The sequence below is a fragment of the Juglans regia genome, chromosome 4 (assembly GCF_001411555.2).
Source record: "Juglans regia cultivar Chandler chromosome 4, Walnut 2.0, whole genome shotgun sequence".
Lineage (NCBI taxonomy): Eukaryota > Viridiplantae > Streptophyta > Magnoliopsida > Fagales > Juglandaceae > Juglans > Juglans regia.
In genome coordinates, this window is record NC_049904.1 from 14,644,150 (window position 1) to 14,662,222 (window position 18,073).

An 18,073-nucleotide genomic window follows, 5' to 3' on the forward strand; every position below is an offset into this window, starting at 1 on the left:
AACTTAAACTATTTCATAATTTTTACTACTATTCATAAATTATTTCACTTTTATTTATAAAATTATTAGATATTGTCAGGGCTTATTTGGACACTTGGATATTCTTAAAATTTCTTAAAATTTCATTATCAAATATCACTAAAAAAAATAAAACATATTTCAAATTTCAAATTTCAACTTTCAACTTTCAACTTTTTCATTTAATTATTATCTAAACAAAAAACTCAATACATCTTTTTCAAATTTCTAAATGAAGAATAAAAAATAACATAATTGTTTTAAATTTTAAAATAAAAATAATATTAAAAATAATATTCAAATAAAATTTTAATTTTATAATATTTTATTTAACTTTTTATCTTTTATTTTTTAAAATTAATAAAATATATTAATTTAAATTATTTAATTATTATTAAAAAAAATTAAATATCTAAACCAATTCCTAGATATTGAAATACTCTTTTGTTTGTATTTGAATGTTGAGATAATCCTAATCCGGATCAAAGCAAAAATTGGAGCAAAAAAGTTAAATTTTTTCACCTCACCACGCAGAAAGACAGACAGACATACACACGCGTGAGTGGTCAGAAGAACCTTCCTTCAACAGTACCCTCCAAAATATTCGTCTTCCTCACTCACATTATTCCCTCCCACGCAGCTTACGGCTCTCACCCTCTGAGCATCAGAACAGAGACGACGACAACAACAACAACCTATGACTTCTCCGAAACACCCTACAGATACGGCGACGGCAATTACCGTGCAACCTTCGTCGCCGAGATTCCCCATGAGCGGGACCCCCACCTCCGGAGCCCAACGCAAGATCGGGATTGCCGTGGATCTCAGTGACGAGAGCGCCTTCGCCGTCAAATGGGCTGTCCAGAACTACCTCCGCCCCGGTGACGCTGTCATCCTCCTCCACGTCCGTCCCACCAGCGTCCTATACGGCGCCGACTGGGGTGCCATCGACCTTTCCGTCCACGACCTCGCCGACGATGAGCTTTCCCACCAGAAGCTCGAGCACGACTTCGACGCCTTCACCTCCACCAAGGCCAATGACCTTGCTCAGCCCCTCGTCGACTCACAAATTCCCTTCAAGATCCACATCGTGAAGGACCACGACATGAAGGAGCGCCTCTGCCTTGAGGTCGAGCGCCTTGGCCTCAGCACCGTTATCATGGGCAGCCGAGGGTTCGGCGCCTCTCGCCGCCCCTCCAAGGGCCGCCTTGGCAGCGTCAGCGATTACTGTGTGCACCACTGCGTCTGTCCCGTCGTCGTCGTTCGCTTCCCCGAAGAGAAGGATGGCCCCGACACAAATCCTGTTGTCGTAGCAAAGGCTGGTGTGGAGGATGAGCAGGAGTACCATGATGCATTGGATAAGCAAACTGGTAATTTTATTTAGTTCATAATTTAATGGTTCCTTCCTTTTTTCCCTTGAGATTTTAGTTTTTGATAGAAAATTGTTTTGACAGTCTGTTTTGTTTTGTTTTATGAAGTAACTAGAAGATGATAGTTTGATCCTGTTCGGGGGAAAATCTAAATAATTTTCTCTATTAGGGATCGAAAATTCATTTTTATTTTTCATTTAATGTGCGATCATCCTGATGCCAAATATCGTCCTAGATTGTGGTAATTATGCTTTATCTTTCATCTCTTTCGTTAAGTTATCTTCTCATCGTCTCAGTTGCACAGGAAAAAAGTAGCTTTTGTGATTATTATTTTTTAACACAGCTCCTTACCGATCAAAGTTTTTTTGTTTTTTTTTTAACACATATCCTTACCGATCAATTTTTTTTTAGCACATATCCTTTGGTTTTATATCTTATTTCAAGCGCAAGGTCAGCTTTCCTCCTGTTAATGTTGCTTGTACATGGTGCATTGTTGATTCGCATTTAATCTTGATATTGTTTATTGATTTTATTCCCCCCATGCTTTGTATGTTTTCTTATTTTCCTTGCGGTTATATTTCTCTGGTACCAGCAACCCATTCAGGACTACTAGCAATTCAAACTCCATGATTCAGTGTGTTCACTGACCTTTTTACAAAAGCAATCTTACTATAGAATTCTTTCGTGTTAAACCTTACAAGTTTTGGGCAAGGAATGCATTTTGTACTCCTTTTACTTGAAATACCCTTTCATTTTAACACATACACATCCACTGTGAGGGACCCAACTAGTATTTATCTCCACCTCATCAGCATCTTGTTCTTTGTAATTTATATTAAACTTATTATTCATTATTTTTTATCCATCAAGGATATTACAGGTGATCGTTTTGTTTTTAAAGTGTCTCAGTTATTATCAAACAAAATTTTTGAAGTATATCGGTGTCAAAGTTATAAATAGTCTTTCTTTGCAGTTGTTTTTGTTGAAGTGTGCTATTTCTGAGTGAAACATCACGGCACCCATATATTGAGGATCTGGTTCAATTTTCTTTTTTGCATCACTTTAACTGTTTCAATGTCTTTTGTCAAATGCTCTGGACTGTGCCATATTTGTCTGACACCTGACCTGATATGTGTTCCTTTTTTCCTTTTTTTTTGAATGGCATCATAATATGGATGAAGGCTTAATTTTTTTCTCCCCTTGTTCCTTGTTTACATGTAACTTATGCCTTATGGATTCAATTTTCACTGAATCTATCCTTCAGGTTCAGATGCCATATTTATTTTTAACAGTTCCGGATCTTCTATTATTACAGCCATTTAAGCGAGGTGTTTCATTTCGAACGAGAAACATGATGATGCCCTTTATTACAGAGAGTTCAGTTACTTACTGTTTGAGGGCACTTTTAACAGTTTTACATTAGGTTGTTGTGTCATCTGGATTACTGTATTTTAATGGGCACGGTATATGGGTTAGTGCATTTTTAAAGAGGCCTTTGCATTGGCAGAACCAGAGGGGGCCATGATCCCCCACCCTCCCAAAAAATAATTAATAATTATTATTCAAATTGAAATAAAATTTGGTAAAAAATAATATTGATCCCAAAAAATTTGAAAACTTCTTGAAATCTTTCAAACATATGGAAATTTTCTTCTAACCCCATCTAAAATTCTTGAGTCTTCTTAAAAGTATGAAAAAAACTGTCTATATTTTCTTTAAGTCCTTGAATTTTGCCTCCAAAATATAAAAATGAGTATACATATCTAAAAAATCCAAAAATATGCCTCCAAAAATTTAAGAACTTGAAGATATGAGTCAAAAAACTCAAAATTTGGTTGCTAAATTATGAATTTATATATCTATATGCATTCATATATATTTCTTTAATAATCACTTATAAAAAAATATTTCTTTTATAAAAATCCTCATTTAAAAATAAATAAATAAAGTGTTTTTTTAAACCTTTAAACGTTTGCATATTCTCTCCTAAGTTTCTTCAATCAATGAATCAATCTTTTAGTTAATGAAAAATACATGAACAAAAATATACAGTGGGATTTCGTATTTTATTTTAACTAAAAATTTTAATGTGACCAATTATTGAGTTTGATAAAAAATGTTTGTTATAAATTGAAGGAATATGAAATGCAATTGCATCTAGAATGTATTTTTTATAATTATAAACAACAAAGTGTATAATATAAACATACACATACACATGTATGCAAGCATAGTTGTCATCGTATAGATTGATACCCCCCCCTGTGTTCCAAGTCAAAGTTCTGGTTCCTCCACTGGGCCTTTGAATTCTTAGAAGCACATAATGGTAAGATTAGAGACCATGTTTCCTTCCTTCTCTTTTCTTGTTCAATTTCCCTTGTGACGTAACTCTAAGTTCAATGTTTCAAATACGAATACGGTTTGTTTGCTTTTGGGTTCTAAATGCTATCTTCGTTTAAATACATCCAGCATCCAATTTAATCTTTTTGGGGTAAGCCCATTTGACTTTGGGGGCTTTAAGTTACACAATTTTTTGGATTGAATATCCATGACTTCCTTGTATTGCTAGACACTCATACTTTGATGTCGCTCTTGTATATGTCCTGGGGCTATGCCTATCAATATCATTACTAAAATTCTGGTTTACTGATAAAAAAAAGTTTCCCATATTGTTTCTTGTTAATTGAATTGACCTATTTACCTTTTAGGCTTGAATTCATCACCTTTTGCTCATGTTAAGTTATTGTAATAATTAATGGATGCAGGCACACACACAAAGAAATCCATATATATATATATATATAAATTTATATATTTGCATGTATCACATGGTATAAACGAGTCGAATTCGAGTGAGTAGTTGATAGTCAAACACTATTTGTTTGATTTTATTCGAATGAGAGTCGAACAAGAGCTTGTCATTGAGTTTTATTTTATATTCATGAAAAACTCGATTATTATTCAAATCAGTTCTTGTTGATGAAATCTTGACAAGATAGATTATTGATTTTATATCTTATAACTTTGATTTTGAAAAACTCATTTTGAATTTGCATAAATGCCTTTATAGTTCATATATGTATACATATATTATATTTATATAATACAATATATAGATTTATGTACTATGTATCTTACTAGCAACATGCATCATAGTAGCAATCTGATTTTCTATTATCTTTTAAATAATTGAAAATGTTATTATTACTTATAAAAAAAAATTAAAATGTTATCATTATAAGATTAATATCAATATTATAAAAAATACTAGACATGAAGTTATAAGAGTTTCTAAGATCTAATATGAGTCGATTCAAGCTTAGAGTAGTCTTGTTTATCTCTATCCCTGATCTTGCCATATCTTTGTAGATATCAATAAAGGCCCATTTTAGGAAAATTTCTAAATGCTTTATTTAAAATCTTTCCAAATTCTGTTGATCGCATGAGAGTTTGTTATTTAAGAACCATGTACTAATTCAATTTGGCATTGAGATGGATGAAAAGTATGCTTGGTGATGTAATATTAAGAGTTAGATCTTAATGGAAGGTGTGCATTACAAAATTTTAGTAGTTTTTTATGGTGCACATTGTAATTTGTTTCGTAGTTGGAGTCCACATTGCTATTGGGTCTTAGTTTGGAATTGCAAAGTGTAATTACCCCTAAGATTAGATATTATGGTTGGAACTTCACTACAGTCGATATACTTGCAGCAGTTCCCAAGCTTGAGAGCCAGTTATGCCATATTGGAGATAAGAGAAGATGGAAGATGTGCTTAGTGGAGTATAAATATTTCTGGAAAAAAGATTTTGGTGTAGCTGAATAGCACCCTTGAGGCACTGGCACAGAATAGTGATTTATGCTTTTGGGACAATCTATTGTTATTCTTTCCAAAGAGAGGCTCAGATAGTTCGATAGAAAGCTAGAAATAGGTTTCTGTTTTCTTGCTCCAGGAACAGGAAAATGGCATTCATCATTGGAGAAGATCATGAACTGAGGATGTAAGCTGTGCCCATTGAGTTATGGGTAAAAGGATCCTGTTAAGGGGGAGTATTACAAAGAGCGCATGTGGGTAGCTGCAGAAGGGACTTGCAGGGATATGGATTGCATGCAAGGTAGTAGTAGCTAGAGTAGGAGCGTTCGGTTAGGAGTCTGTAATGTATTTTATTAATAAGAGGATAGGGCCTCAGTAGATAGGTCTAGCATTATATTTGCAGGGAGATTTTACTGTAAAAGTTGAACATAATTTTTTTTGATAAGTACATATAGAATAAAGAACAAGAGATTGCTGATGTGTACTAATGATAGAATCTAGGATTTTGTACACTTTGTACAGTACGAGCTTCAGTTTAGAAAAGGTTGTTTTCACAGTGCTGACATTGTAGCTTTCAGTGCTGGGGTTCCTCCATACGGAAGCAGCATCAACTGGTTTTCATCCAGACGGATAGATTATATGGCAAATTTTTGTATATGAAGTATTTTACTAGTTAAAGTTTGATGCCATTCTTAAGGAGGTCTCTTTTACTTCGGATTTGAGTATATGAGGGTTATGAATGGGATCCTTGCATTGCTTGAGAATGAAAAGTTCTGCGGTTTATAATTCCAAATTGTATAATCTTTACTTAGTCTGTTTGGACTATAGTCCCAAATGAGGCTTTGAGTTTTCCTGGGGTTGTGACAAGCTCTTAATGTATTTTAGTAAAAGCAGTGGCTAGGACATTGGCTTTGTGCACGGTTATTGAACCGGCTGATTGACTGGTTGCCTGTGCTCTATGGTATATAAAGTGGCTGTTAAAGATGGCAGAGCAAATTGTTGCCTTTTATAGTCATTAGGCAGTTCACTTCAGGTCATAATTAATTTTTATTTTATTTCTCGATTGTAGAGGTCATAGTTATTTTATGTTGGAACATTTCATTTATGTCCCTGATCATCTGACTCATTTATCAAAAAAAGAAGAGGTTGGGGGGGAGTTATCACCCTGCAACTCTTGACCTAAGAAATTTGACACATGTTTGATAGCCTGTAGTCTGGGTCACATTATATATTTTTTATGCAATTCATGTCGTTATTTCTCTGCTATATGTGAATGTTGGTCTTGAAACCTGGTTTTCTTGACTTGTAGACGTGGACAAAGCCTCGTGAATAGATGGTGGGGATCGTCAAAGGATGTTTGACTCTTCAAAAACTCTGTTTGGTACTGGTCTCGCATTTGCCCCTCTTTCGCTCCTTTATATATCTATGAAGTTTGGAATGGATGACAAATGAACTCTTGTTTATATTTTTAGGTATTTAAATATGATAGGCTGCACTATTTTCCTGCCATGTAAAATTTTCTGTGGAGTCCTTTTTCTTCGGTTTGCAACCTCATGCTTTGGCTTTATAACATCAAGAAGAGGATATAAATTGGATATATGCCTATCATTATAAAATGCTTATTTTTTATTTTATTTAAAAAGGGCTGAGAATTCCTTCTGTTAACAAGTGATGCTATTTCACGAAATAATAGTTTCTTACAGCTGTTTTTTATAAGTAAAGAAAGCACAAGGGAGCATGTTTCTCCAAGGAGCTAAAAGAGTTCATGATTTAATTTTACACCTTAAAATTTTAGAAGCCATATGTGAGCCTACAGCAGTGTACAATATTCATTTGAAGGTTCCATCTGAAAAATTTATTTTTAGTCTGCTTATTGACATACTAAACACATTACTGATGTGGAAGCTGTATTTTTACACACTGACTTTGTAAGTATAAGAACTCTTCTGAGATTGCTTCAGTGGCCTTTGTTTCCACCTTTCATATGTTGAAGCTGAATCTAAACTCTATTCACACTCCATGCTAGCTATTACCAAGCCACTTTATATTCTCGTGATGACATCTTTATTCAATAAGAGATCAAATGCTAGGTTTAGATAAAGACTTTACAGAAAATAAATTTACGAACTGACATGATTTGCTATAAATAATGTCGAAATCGTTCTGTTGATTTTTGACTGTTCTTTGCTCTTCTTTGGTTTGGTTGGGCTTTGTTAGGAGCCTAGTGAAAGAAAAGGTAAATGTTAGTAGCAGGAGTTTCCCACTATAATCAGCTGAGACCTACCTCAAAAAAGTTGGAAAAGTAAAGCATAATAGAAAACAATACAGAGAAGAAATCGTTTCTATTTTTTTTTATAATGATTTTCAGGTTGAGCATTGCTATTCATAAGCTCATACACCACACACCAAATTTTTTTTATTTTTTTAAATTTTTTTAAAGTTTATTTTGGTTTTATTATTCTTAAAATAATTGAATTATTCAACTCATAATCCATATGCTACACATTTGGTAAGAGAATAAAATTAAAGAAATCATAAAAAGATTGGTGTGTGGTGTATGAGACTTAAGAATAGAATTTTTCTATTAGCAATCATTCAAAAGCATGAATGATGACAAAGGAAACGTGTTCACGGTTATTTAGGTGATATATGAACCTCGTAAAGACAACACATTTTGAAATGTCACATAATTTTTAAACCAGCCAAATTAGGTATTTGGTTTAAACACAGAGTGAAGGATTCAATGTTTGGCATCACGTTGAGTGGCCTATTCTTGTTTTTATATTCTTGGGCTGTATTTTATTTGAAAAACTCTATGGATAAGCATCTGTTGCTGATCCTACACTCCACACTTGACATGTGAGGTTTTATTTTATTTTTCTTCTCTTCTCTTTGACATGTTATAAAACCAAATTTGAAGAGAGCTTAAGGAGAGAGAGGTCGGAGAGAGAGGCCGAGGAGAGCTTGAGGAGAGAGAGGGAGAGGTTAAAGAGAGAGAAAGCTTGAGGAGGTCGGAGAGAGAGAGGCTGAGGAGAGTTTGAGGAGGGAGGATTCTATCAACCAAATTTTAGCTCACTTTGTCATAGAATTCTACATGCTTGCTTAGACGATAAACATACAAAAAGAATAAATCCAGGTGACGCCAGTGCCCCATATGTGCATTTTTCGTCTCAAGAGTTCATCATTCTCAGTCGCATTGATTGATGTGATGGGTTTTAAGTGACATCCAGAGAGAGAGCCCATAAATTTAAGATAAAAGATGAGGCATTTCACTTTCTCTATCAACCAAACTGAATAGAACCCACGTTGGACTGATGAAAAAGAATTTCCTTTTACGTCTTGTAACAATTTCCATAAAGAGAATTGAGGAAGAAGTGGCTGTCGTTTCAAGTTACAAAAGGCTATGTACATGAAGAATAATAATAATTCCCTTTGTGGCTGTCGCATACACAGATCGAAGGACAAACAGTTGGTGGGGGAGAAAAGAAAAAAAAGAAAAAAAAAAAGAATCCAAAGCACAATCAAAGGAAATCAGAATATCAAACATCTTCAATGGCGGGGAAAGTTTCAAAGGGATAGAGACACCACAGCCACACAAAACTGTCTCCCTCTACAAGCAACCATTTTCCACCACAAACACAATCTCGACTCCTTTCTTAATTGGTTCTATTTCTCTCTATTTTTTTTTTCTGAGAACATTAGTAATTCTCTCTAAGATCCTTAATCATCTGTCGATTAAAATACTAAGCCAGGATTTATGGTGGGCAAGTGGATATGTCTCAAAGCTTGACCCCATTTCTAGTCTTAGTTTATCTTATAATTGTAATATTTGTCTCCCTCTATCATCCTACTTACAATCTACTTTTATTAGACTGTAGATCTACCTAAATTATATGCATTGATTGTGCATATGATAAATAACTAATATTTTTTTTTTCTCCGGATTTGAGGGTTCTAAACGAGATGAAGATATATAAAGCAGAACTACTACAAACATAAAAAAATTATATAAAAATAAACTTACAAATTCATATGGCTTTACGTGATCCGGTGGATTCACTTTACACTAAAAGTAACTTTACAATTTGACGTACTGCATCAAACTATGTCAATTTGTAGATTTATTTTAATATAATTCTTTTGTAGATAAAGTATTTCTTTTTATGTTGTAGGGTTCACTTTATGAGTCTGTTTTATCTCAATTGAGCATTGATACAAACTTAAAAGAGATATTTGCTAAAACTCAGCAACGATCTTATTTAAAACTACAATTCCAATACATTTGTTTAAGACACCATACCCTCCAATACAAGATCACCAAGTGTTTTCTTAGAAATAACTAAAATTTTAACCCTAGTATGATGAACTTCCCTTCATGCCATACACTTCGTCTGCACAGTGAATCACTAGTTTAAATACTCGGAAAATTAAAAAGAAAAACCCAATAGCCTAATTTCCAATTAAAACTCTTTCACTTTTTACATGTAAAAGGGTGAAAACAATATGCCTGCACCCATCTGTGCAGACTCTGCTTATTCTCTGCCAAATGATTTTGAAAAAGCAGTGGAACAACAAAACTCTAATATACCCTCCTTATAGAGTTTGAGTTTTGTTATCTGGTTTGTGTGGGTCATTGACTCAATTGAAGGGAGTAAAGGTTGCCTGCACAAATTGAGGGAAATGAATTAAAGAAATAATAGTTAAGTGTACAAGCGTCATACAATCATTTTGAAAAAAATGAATAAATACGAGACTCACATAAAAAAAATAATTATTTTTTAATATGATAAGATTTACACTCCAAGAAGTATGATGCCGACAAATTTGTCTAGTGGCCCAGAAAAAAAAAAATAATAATAATAATATTTCTGTTATAGTGATAACATTTTGAAAAGATAAATGATTTGTACAAGTTCTAAATAGACAAGTCTCATACAAGTATTTGTAAAAAAGTGGATCCCACCTAAAAACAGTGTAAAAAAAACTATTTTTTATTAGTGAGACTTATTTTTTTACAAAAAACTTGTACAAGACTTGTCTATTTAGAACTTATACATAACATTTCTCTTTTGAAAATTAAGCTACAGAAAGAAGCAAAGAAAACCAAAAACTGCTCTGTTCAACACATTACAATCCATAGACCAAATGAATGAGTAAATACTTGTATGACCCAACCCCAGTTGACATTATACTGAGCATAATAAGAGAAATTCCAAGACCTCAATCATTATTTGAAAATAAATGAAAACGAAAAAGAAAAATAGAAATTTACCTGAAATCAGGTTGAAGGGCTAGACGAGGCAGGTAAAAAAAGCCATCAAGAAATGAAACATCCAGTCTTGGCAACCATGCTTTTATATCTTCAGGAACCCTCCTCCTCTTTGTCTTTCCTTGCTTCAGCATTCCCAAATCTGCTTTGTCACAGTTCTTTTGCGATTCTAAGGCTTAGCTGAGAGAACCGGCATCCTTTGATCATTCTACTTTTGAATACTGCATCTGTCCAGAGATTAATATTATCTGCAAAAAGAAAAGCTCAGGAAAAGGAACAAGAAATCATGTATAAACTAGAACAAAATAACCGAAACAAGGAAACAAATCTTAAGAAGAGAAGAGAAGATATATATATATATATATATATATATATATATACACATACTTTTAAAACTCTGCATTCTAACTGGTACTCTCCCATGAAAATGGGGTTCTTGTATCAGGAAAGCCCTCTTCTCGTGGCAGAACTTGAGGCTGGGGGAGGCGGCGTAGAAGATAATGGGACTACTTGATTTTCTTCATCGTCTTCATAAACACCTCCTTGATCCTCATCCCTATGACCATGATCGTCGTCGTCGTCGTCGTCATCATCGTGATCATCGTCATCGTCATCTTCCTCAGTGTTAGCTTCTCTATGGGGTCGATCATCATCACCACCACCACCACCAGCATCGCCATGATCATTATCACGGTTGTTTCCTTCATTTCCTGCCTCGTTTTGAGCATTGCTATTGACGCAACTTTCACAGGCAGAAATGGTAGGACCAAGCTTGGGGCCGGAGCCATTCCAGGGCGTAAAAGACTGACAAACATGGCAAAGAAGGGTTCTGGAATGCTTAGCCACCAGGAAGTTTGCACCATGAACCTGAGCATCACAGTTCCAACAAAGGCTAGCCTGATCAGAGTCGCAGTAAATATTGGCTGGAGAGTCACAGAGATCGCACTTCTTCATTTTCTCAATCTCAAAGAAATGGTACCAGATCTTGAACCTCTGATCACATCTTATGCTTATTCCCTGGCCTGCTTTTCTTTCTCTGACCTGTTGTTACTATAAAAAAAAATGATTATTTTTTTGTAATCGTCAAACTGGTGCTGGACAACTTGCTACTGTTTATACTTAAATCCAGGCACTGATAGGCATTTTATACTTTCTCTAATGAATCGTAAACTTTAATGATGCTGTAACAAATGAATAAAAAAGGAGATTCTCTTGAGTATGTCTTGTACTCTCTCTTCGGGATACTCTCAGTTTTTGTTTTCAGAGGCTCACTCACATGGGCTTTGCTCTTTGTATGGGCTCCCAGGATATATAAATATAAATTTCTTGGTCGGGTGCATGATTACAGTTTGGATATTTTCTTATTCCATAAGAACATAATGTCACGTCGCGTCAAGAATTTTATACAGCTTATGATACAACGATAATTAAAATGAAAATAAATTTCAATTCAGTATTGTATTATTACAACTTATGGTTAATTTCTTATTGTTGTGTTTAATCCATGAAATGTCCGTAGCTAGTCAAATTTTGACTAAATAGCTCAAAAGTGATCTGTATCAGAGTAATCAAAATTTCAAGGTTCCACTTTTGAACTACAATAAATCTATCTATTTCTCTAAATTTGATCGGCTACTATTCATCTCTAAAATAATATTTTATTCTAAAAATATTTTTAATAGGTACTATTGGATAATTAAGTTGACGAAAAAAATAGTTAAGCAATAATAATTTTAAATAAAAATTAAATTATTAATTAATATTTAAAGTATATTTGTAAAATATAAAAAAATTATTATTAAAATATTTAATATTATATTATATTATTATTTTTAAATAAATAATTTAACGTGAATTAACCTCTTCAGTGACTTTGACTAAAGCCTAAATCTCAACTTTAATAAAATTTTCGACTTGGATAAAATTGCCAAAGCTACGAGGACAGACTTTTTGGAGTTTTGTTTATATATTATATCTGTCGAATCATTTAAATCTTTAATCCCTTATTTTTTTATTATTTTAATGTATTTTTCCTATTATTTTGTTGTAGATTGATTCCGTGCACACCAAATTTCTGCCAAACTTTGTTTGTGGTGCCTATTGTGATATCATAAGCGAATTAATTTATTGTCAAGATGATGCCTCGTTTATTGAAATGAGATGAGATTAATTGAGATAAAAATTAAAAATTAAAAATTAAAAAAAATATTATTAGAATATATATTTTTAATATTATTTTTATTTTAAAATTTAAAAAAATTAAATTGAAATTTAAAAAAATTAAATTACTTATTATATTTTATATAAAAATTTAAAAAAATTATAATAATTAAATAAAATGAATTGAGATAAACTGTGAAAACAAACTAAACCTAACAGCATGGTTGAAAAATAAAAAAACAAAAAACAAAAACCTGCCGAGGAAGACCATGGGAGGAGGCCAAGGTACTTACTTTATTGGCCAACTGAAGGGGTTGCTTTACAACCTTAATTGACATGGAGATGGGGCGGGTATTGCCTATTGGAGGGTCCGGTCCAATCCAATCCAATCCCTTTGTAATCTTTATTCCCATCCAGACTCATAAGTTGGATGCTCCTAGGCTTTCTTCAGCCACCCTTCTACGCATCTCCTACAATTTGTCTTTGAAATTTATTTTTCGTTGTTAGTTCCAATAGGCTGCTGCAATATTGTCCATAATTAAAGTAAAAATGAGATGAGATGAGATGTACCGAAGCACTGATGGCAACATTGAAATGATACCATGTAGTTGAGAGACCATGGTCTCCTGAAATCTCCTTCCCAGATTGTAGGCAATCCTTGCTAAGGGTTCAAGAGAGTAGCTTCCCTTTCCTCCACGCCTGGGAGAAGATAGATGTAGGGATGTAAATAATTCGGTCTAGACCGGCAAAACTAATTGGACAAGACCGAATTCTGGACTGGTCGGTCTCGGTCCCAAAATATGTGGACTGATGAAATTCGGTCCGGTCTTGGGATCTACAAACTTTAGACCGGTTTGGACCGAACCTCTATATATATTTTAAAAATATTTTTAATAATTTAATATATTATTTTTATATAATAATTATATAAGTTAATGATGTAATTTTTATATAATTTATTATCAATGACCATATAAAATATAAAATAATATGTGCTATTAATAAATAATAAATTATAAATCATGTGATGATTTATGTCATTATATGTAAATAATTAAATACATATATACATACTCTACTATTTACACTTAATTAAAGTAATTAGGTAATTTGTTTTTAAATACTGAAGTTGTAAGCAAACATGAATTATCTATGTACACACTACTAGGGGTGATAAATGATCTGTCCGGACCGGACTGGATCGAGAGTGAGACCGGTCGGTCTCGGTTCACATTTTAGAGGACCGAAAAGTTTTGGTTTAGTCCACGGTCCAGGGTTTTTCCGGACCGGACCGAATGAAAAAAAAATATTATATATATTATTTATATAATAATTGTACAATTAACAATATAAAATTTTAAATATATTATTAATACTTGTTAATCTTCTATAAATTAATAATATTTTATATATATCTTCATCTAACCTATCACTATTAACAATATAAAATTTTAAATATGTTATTAACACTTATTAATATTCTATGAATTTACTAGTATATAATATCAATTAGTTAATTATATAGTAATTATATAAATTAATAATGTAATTTTCATCTAATTTATTATCATTGACCATATAAAATATTTTTTTTATTGAGTTTGCTACATAATCCACATTAATAAGTCACTTCGTTTAATTTAGTATTTTAAATAATTTTTTTTATTAATTAATTTAAAAAAAAAAGAAAAAAAAAGAGAGACCGGACCAAATGGACCGACTCGACCGATTTGCACCCATACACACAACAACACAATTTGTCTTTTATGATAGAGAAAATTGTCACAAAAAATCAAAACATCACTAAAGATATTTGGTGATAGTTTGAAACCGTCACCACGACCGTCACCTAATGTGCGTCACATAAAACAATTGGTGACGGTTTACTGTTGAACCGTCACTAAAAATATTTTTAGTGATGGTTGGAGGTGTTCCATTTGGTGTAACGTTCGAATGTTCCCTTTTTTGTGACAATGGAAATCTATCACAGAAAGTAACGTTCGAACGTCCAATTGAACATTCGAACGTCAACCCAACTGATTGGCGTTCAAATGACAGAAATTGACGTTCGTTGATTCAAGTTCGAACGTATCATATTTACATTCAAACGTTTCTAAGTCTGAACTTAATTGCAATAAACGTTCGAATGTTAACGGACCAATGTTCAAACGTAACGGGTTTAACGTTCGGACATTATTTTGAATGTTAACAAAGAAGCATTCGAACGCAAGTGGTATGTTTGGAGGTTTGTTCGAATGTGAATCGTTTAATCATTCGAATGTTTTGTTCGTTTGAGGGTGAGTACATTTGAACATTGAGGCCTACATTCAAATGTTACTATATAATTTTGTGTATTAACGTTTGAACATTTGTTTGAATGTGAACTAGTATTCGAACATTTTTAATGTAACACCCCGACCCCGAGGGTTCGGAGAGTTAACTCATATCACTTAAAAATCATTTACAAAATAATACTTTTAAAATAAACCAGAATATCCATAACATATCAGCCTAATTTGTTTAACACACATATTCATGTTCCTACATAAGGGTACATCAGTGGTGCCTCATTAATACACATAAAATTTCCCACAAGGACTAGGAATATCCCTTACTCAAAATACCAAAGTCACATAAAATATCAATACTACCAAAAGACTCTCCAATAGTCATCGTACCCTAAGGCACTTAGTCTTCTCTGGTCAACAAACTTGCAAGCACTCCCTATTTCTGACTTCTAGCTGTTGCTTCAAAATTATCTGAAATATATTATGGAGATAGGGGTGAGTTATCAACAACTCAAGAAGCAGAGAACATATACTAGTATGCAAACATGAGCATTTACAGATTTCATAATGCAGAACAAAACACTTTTTATTTTCAGAATGCAGAGTCAGAACATGTTATCAAAAATATCGGAGCGAAAGTTCACAATTTTCTTATTCAAGATTTTCTTGGCACAACATAACTGAAACATCATATCAGAACAAAATTCCATATTTAACCCCCGTGGTAGGGTTGTGCAAACCCGGTGGCCAAACGAGCATCTTCTCCTTATCATTCTCGGAGCCTCGAGTGTGCACATAGAAAAGACCACGCAGAAAACCACTTTGTTTTCAAAGTAGGTGCACCAGAAAAAGAAAATTTGGTACCAACCCAAACAGAGGCCACCGTTTTACACCCGTGGTAAGGTCAGAACAGAAACAAAATGTCATGCCAGAGGTTTCAAAAATCACATCTTATCATAGCAGAGTACAAAACATTTTCAGAACAGAACAGAATCAGATCACAAAAATATAATTTATGCACAAATTTTCATATTCGCTCACTTTTGTACAGTTTGGAAGCAAAATATCAAAATAAGCTTATGTCTACACTAGTCATGGCAGAAAATATTTCATTCTTATACAAAATTTCATGAGTAATGCTCTGAACAAATAACTGAGATCGTTTACAAAATTTCCTTTCATAACAAAACATGCACATTTTCAAAATTGATCTTAGTCTATTTTATTTTTATGCAAAGTCTAGCATAGGAACCCCGCTTACCTGGATTTTTTAGTCTTTCAAAAATTCCTCAACAAAGCCGAACAAATATTAATCGTCACCTATAAAAATCACGTAATTTCTGTAAATTTTCAATCAATCACTTATTTCGGTATTTAAACCTAAGAACCTATTTTAAATCCTCAAAACCTAAAATTCTCATAATTCCTATAATACCACCATTTTCTAAAACCACCAACATCCACTTAATCGAATTTGTACCGAATAAGAGAGTTAATCGAACAAGTATTTAGACATTTATGGAACTCAATAAAGAGTAATATTTAAAAATATCTAAAGTACCAACAACATATTATAAATTAATAGAATGCTTAGATTACTTTAAAATTTTTTATAAAATACGCCATGCAAAACTCTTCTCTTATAAACAGGTTTACTTCCTTTAGTTAACAATATTATTAGAATATTTTCTACACAAAATAATGTTTTATGAGACTTAAAAACCAAAACTCATTTTAATATAACAACAAAAATAAATAAATAAATAAATACCCTTTATCCTAAAACACATTTTTGCAAAGTATAGGGGTAAAACTGGAATTATAACTCAACTATCAAGTTAACACTTAATATATCTAGAATATATATGTATATATATATATATATATATATGTACGTACCTCACTTATAAAAAGAAAACTCTCTGCACACACCATACACCAAAATACCCAGTAAGCGACGACAGGGGCTTACCCAAGGGAAACCGAGGCACGCGTGGAGGGGTAAGGGGTGACGGGGCTGGCTGGAGGAGCTGTGGTGGCGTGGCAGAAGAGCAAGAGCGCGACGGAGCTTCCGTCGAGCAGCGTTGAGCACGAGAGAAAGAGAAGGAGAGGTGAGCGTGAGAGAGTGCGGAAAGAAGCAGATGCTCACCGTGAGGGGTTGCTACGGGCTGAGGTGGTCTGTGAGTGTCCGGCGTCCTCTTCCGTGCGGGTGGTGATGGCTTGGAGTGGCTGGTGAGGTGCGGTGCAGTGCAGTGGTTCAGTGGGTGGATCTCTGTTTCGGGTGGCTAAAAACAGGGAAAAACTGTTGGGTCTTCCGTGAGAGGGGTGGCTCGCGGTGGTGTTAACCGCGGTGGTTTTCGTGAGGTGGGATCACAACATGGTGGAGCTCTCGGTGGAGGGTGAGTGAAGCGGCTTATGGTGGTTGAATTACTCTGTTTTTCGGATATCACAAATAAAGAAAGACAAGGCTTGAAATAGAGGCTTCAAGGGCGCTGGGCGGCAGTTTCATCTGGCTGAGCATGGTTGGGGTGGTGAACTAAGAGAGGCTGAGGTGTAGACGCGGACGGTGCTTGGCGGGTCGCTGCACGTGGATTAGCTTTAGGGTGGCGGTTTACTGGAAACAAACTGAGCCCTTCGGTTTGGTGTTTTACCGAGAAGTGATGGCTGGCTGTGGTCTGTACTGAGGTTGGGGGGTGGAGGCTTAGATGAGTTTAGATGGTTGAAAGTGTGAAGAGGGGGCAGCGGCGTTGAATCTAAGTTGAGGATGCTTAACACATATATATATATATATATATATATATATATATATAAGATATATTTAGTAAAGAGAATAAAAACCTAGAGAGGATGGAATGACTGCATGAAAAAGGAAATTGGGCGCAAACCGTGCGATGGAGTTTGGAAAAACGATTCCACGGATTGGGTTCTTACGTCTAAAAAGAAAAGAAAAAAACAAAAATAACATAACATAAAGTAAAGAAAAACAAAATATATTTAGGCCCACGACTTGGACTCTTAATGAGATTATTGCATGGCTTTTATCTAAAGTTTTGGGTCTCTAATCAACCTAAAATAAATATAATTATTCCATAAATTTTCTGATGAACATCCACTTGATTCATTAAAGACTTTAAAACCTAATTATCAAACCTACAG

The 18,073-nt window shown here is 33.9% G+C and overlaps 2 protein-coding genes across 2 annotated transcripts; one reads left to right on the forward strand and one right to left on the reverse strand.

The window, feature by feature from the left end:
- The first annotated feature begins 499 nt into the window (after positions 1-499).
- Positions 500-6,834, forward strand: LOC108984242 (universal stress protein PHOS32-like). The gene is made up of 2 exons (XM_035689020.1): positions 500-1,388; positions 6,510-6,834. Exons 1-2 carry the CDS (start codon positions 716-718, stop codon positions 6,527-6,529), a joined length of 693 nt encoding a protein of 230 aa, XP_035544913.1. The 5' UTR covers positions 500-715; the 3' UTR covers positions 6,530-6,834.
- Positions 6,835-9,463: 2,629 nt separating this feature from the next.
- On the reverse strand, positions 9,464-11,727 carry LOC109017893 (phosphopantothenoylcysteine decarboxylase subunit VHS3-like). Its single transcript, XM_035689021.1, has 3 exons — positions 10,857-11,727; positions 10,473-10,717; positions 9,464-9,862 (listed from the first exon to the last, which is right to left on the reverse strand). The coding sequence occupies exon 1, from the start codon at positions 11,421-11,423 to the stop codon at positions 10,911-10,913; it is 513 nt and encodes a 170-aa protein (XP_035544914.1). The 5' UTR covers positions 11,424-11,727; the 3' UTR covers positions 9,464-9,862; positions 10,473-10,717; positions 10,857-10,910.
- Between the last annotated feature and the right edge of the window lie 6,346 nt (positions 11,728-18,073).

Coding starts and splice junctions, on each gene's coding strand:
- LOC108984242 (XM_035689020.1), top strand. CDS start 716: ATGACTTCTCCGAAACACCCTACAGATACGGCGACGGCAATTACCGTG. Junction 1,389..6,509: donor TGCATTGGATAAGCAAACTG/GTAATTTTATTT, acceptor CTTGACTTGTAG/ACGTGGACAAAGCCTCGTGA.
- LOC109017893 (XM_035689021.1), bottom strand. CDS start 11,423: ATGAAGAAGTGCGATCTCTGTGACTCTCCAGCCAATATTTACTGCGAC.